This window comes from Egretta garzetta, unplaced genomic scaffold (genome assembly GCF_000687185.1).
Source record: "Egretta garzetta isolate BGI_Z169 unplaced genomic scaffold, ASM68718v1 scaffold71, whole genome shotgun sequence".
Lineage (NCBI taxonomy): Eukaryota > Metazoa > Chordata > Aves > Pelecaniformes > Ardeidae > Egretta > Egretta garzetta.
In genome coordinates, this window is record NW_009258618.1 from 808,109 (window position 1) to 810,889 (window position 2,781).

The 2,781-nt window shown below is 49.0% G+C and overlaps 2 protein-coding genes across 2 annotated transcripts in view; one reads left to right on the forward strand and one right to left on the reverse strand.

Annotated features, from left to right (window-relative positions):
* The window catches only part of UBFD1 (ubiquitin family domain containing 1), a 12,174-nt gene extending 12,027 nt beyond the window's left edge, over window positions 1-147 (reverse strand). Inside the window, exon 1 of the mRNA XM_035903560.1 lies at window positions 31-147. Coding sequence (XP_035759453.1) covers window positions 31-147 — 117 coding nt within the window. The remainder of the gene's footprint in view (window positions 1-30) is intronic.
* A 45-nt stretch (window positions 148-192) lies between these two features.
* EARS2 (glutamyl-tRNA synthetase 2, mitochondrial) overlaps window positions 193-2,781 on the forward strand; it is an 8,622-nt gene continuing 6,033 nt past the window's right edge. The window contains exons 1-3 of the mRNA XM_035903562.1: window positions 193-358; window positions 1,328-1,517; window positions 1,800-2,272. Of these exons, the coding sequence (XP_035759455.1) occupies window positions 193-358; window positions 1,328-1,517; window positions 1,800-2,272 (829 nt within the window). The remainder of the gene's footprint in view (window positions 359-1,327; window positions 1,518-1,799; window positions 2,273-2,781) is intronic.

Sequence of the window (2,781 nt, forward strand, 5' to 3'; positions counted from 1 at the left end):
GCAAGACGCTCCCGTGGGGGGGGTGGCCACCAGGGATTCAGCTCCACAGCGGGGGCCCGCAAAGCCAGCAAGAGTCCTGCCCTCCGTTAGCGCTGAGTGGCCGTCCCGTTGCAGGTAGCAGTCCCCTTCCAGCTCGTGTTTAGACATCTCTTTATTGGCCCTTAATTGTTCTTACTCTCCTCTGATTTCCGCATGGTAACAGGTTTTCTGCATTTGGGTGGCCTTCGGACCGCTCTGTACAATTATATCTTTGCCAAAAAGCACCAAGGGGCCTTTATTTTGAGAGTGGAGGATACAGATCAAAATCGGGTTGTGCCTGGAGCTGCAGAAGGAATAGAAGATATGCTGGATTGGGCAGGTACTTGCAAACATCTTTCATTTTTTACTTATCAAAAGGTTCTCTTCTTTTTAGAGATTAACAGTACTCAAACTGAGAATATTTTGTATGACTGCAAGCTGTGCAGCGTTTCAGATGATGGATTAGTTGAAATGCAGTTATTTCTACAGCTGGGCATCAGGAAAATCCTACTGGAAGTGTCCTTTACAGCAGAAATGACTGGTCAGGCTTAGTTTCTTCCGTCTGTGTTGTCTGACACGCAGAAAAATCCAAATTTGTGAAAGTGGCCCAATGTGCAGTTGTAAGAAAAGTTGTGCTTGAGAGACATGATGGAAAGGTCAGGAGTCGGAGCTCACAGATCTTGCTGTAACTTGGTAACTTGGTGACTTGTTTGTGTACAGAGTATTTGCTAAAGGGGATCTGGAGGTGTCAGGTTTTGGGTTTAATCCCCTGCTTCTTTTTGAGCTTAAGAACTAGAAGTGCGGGTGATTTTAAAGTTACGGCTGGATCCCACAGATGCTGCCGTTAATGGGTAGGTAAACTTCAAGGGACTAGGGCTTTGCTGTTGAGTAATAACTTTGGAGTAAGTCAAATAATCAGGTAAGGTCTCAGCTGTATTTTTGTGGTACGAGTGGTCTTTCCTATAGAAAGGGTGGGTGCTGCTTTGTATATATACACCTGGCTGCATTTGGCTCTAGGCAGTGTACCAGAGCCGCTCTGCTATTTAGTAGGTTCTGATGGGTTTTCTGCTCGTTGCTTCGCACACAATACTCTAAATTCTGAAGATGTTGGCTGCTGTTTGTTTTCTGAGTCCAGGGGAATCTGAGTCCTGTGCTAGGCAGATGCCGTTAGCTGGCTGCCCTAGAGCGGAAACCATCTTTGGACGCTCTCCAGAACCTTGCTGTTTCATCTTCATTCTGTATGCTCCCATGGTGGGTTTCGCTCTGCCTTTTTACGAGCTTTCTAAGTCTTCTCATACTGATATTTCAGGTATTCCCCCTGATGAGAGTCCTCGCCGCGGTGGTTCCTTTGGACCCTACCAGCAGTCACACAGACTTGACCTTTACAGGAAAGCCAGCGACATGCTTTTGGAGAGAGGCGCGGCGTACCACTGCTTTTGTACCCCGCAGCGCCTGGAGCTGCTGAAGAAGGAGGCCTTGCGGAGCCAGCAGACCCCACGGTAGGGATTCCTTGTCCCCTGGACGGTTCCCTGTGCTGCACACTTGCAAAAACTTTTGACAGCGTGCACAGCAGTAGGATTGTATCTCACTGCCTGTAGAGGGAGAAGCTGGTGTAACCCTTAGAGGCTTAGGGGAGTGGCCTCCAGAGATGAGGTAGTTTGGACGTGTGGTGGGCAGGTTACAGCTAAAATTCGGGGATCAACTTAGAGTTTGGGGAATGTAAAAATGGCTGATGGGGTTGACCTGTGTTGAACTGAGACCTTCATTCTCCTTTCTCAAAGATACGACAACCGGTGTCGGCACCTGACGCCCACAGAAGTGTCTGAGAAGCTGTCTCAGGGCCTTGACTGGGTGGTCCGCTTCCGGCTGGAGAGGGGGGTGGAACCCTTTCAGGACCTGGTCTATGGGTGGAACAAGCATGAAGTGGCTGATGTGGAAGGTGACCCAGTGATTCTCAAGGGGGACGGCTTCCCCACTTACCACCTGGCGAATGTGGTGGATGACCATTACATGGGCATCAGCCACGTTCTGCGGGGCACTGAGTGGCTGGCTTCAACGTCCAAGCACCTCCTTCTCTACAAAGCCTTTGGCTGGGATCCCCCTCAGTTTGGTCACCTTCCGCTGCTTCTCAACAAATATGGTGGCAAGCTGTCGAAGAGGCAGGGGGACATCTTTCTGGAGCGTTTTGCTCGGGATGGCTTCTTGCCAGAGGCCCTGCTGGACATCATAACCAACTGTGGCTCTGGATTTGCAGGTAACGCCAGCAGGCTTGGTACTTCCTAGGACACTTCTTGATGCTGACTTTGGGGAATGGGTTGGGTTTATTTTAATAGCTGAGAACTTTGACAGTGTTTGAAGGGATCAGGAAATGGGTGTCGGGAGACCAGTCTGTTGCTGAAATGCCACCAGGGCTTCTGCAGAGCTCCTGTGAAAGACTGGGTGGTGCGCTGGAATGGTGGGAATCTTTCTGCCTCTGTGCAGCCACTTAAGTTGAGTCTTAATAGGTTCCTAATGAGGCTTAATAGGTTCCCACTTGGGACAACATTCTTCTCAAGGTGAACTCTTGGGAAAAGTTGTATTCTATGGTTAATGATTGCAGTGTCGTGTATGACATCTGTCACACTTCTCATTTAACCTGAAAGACCAGGAGAAGTTGAGTCAATGATTCCTTTTGTTGTTCTTGCTGTGTGGGAATCATAAATTAGCTTGTATTTCAGGAACTCTGTTTGGGAATGAAGCCTTTCTTGAGCAGTGGAGCCTCCT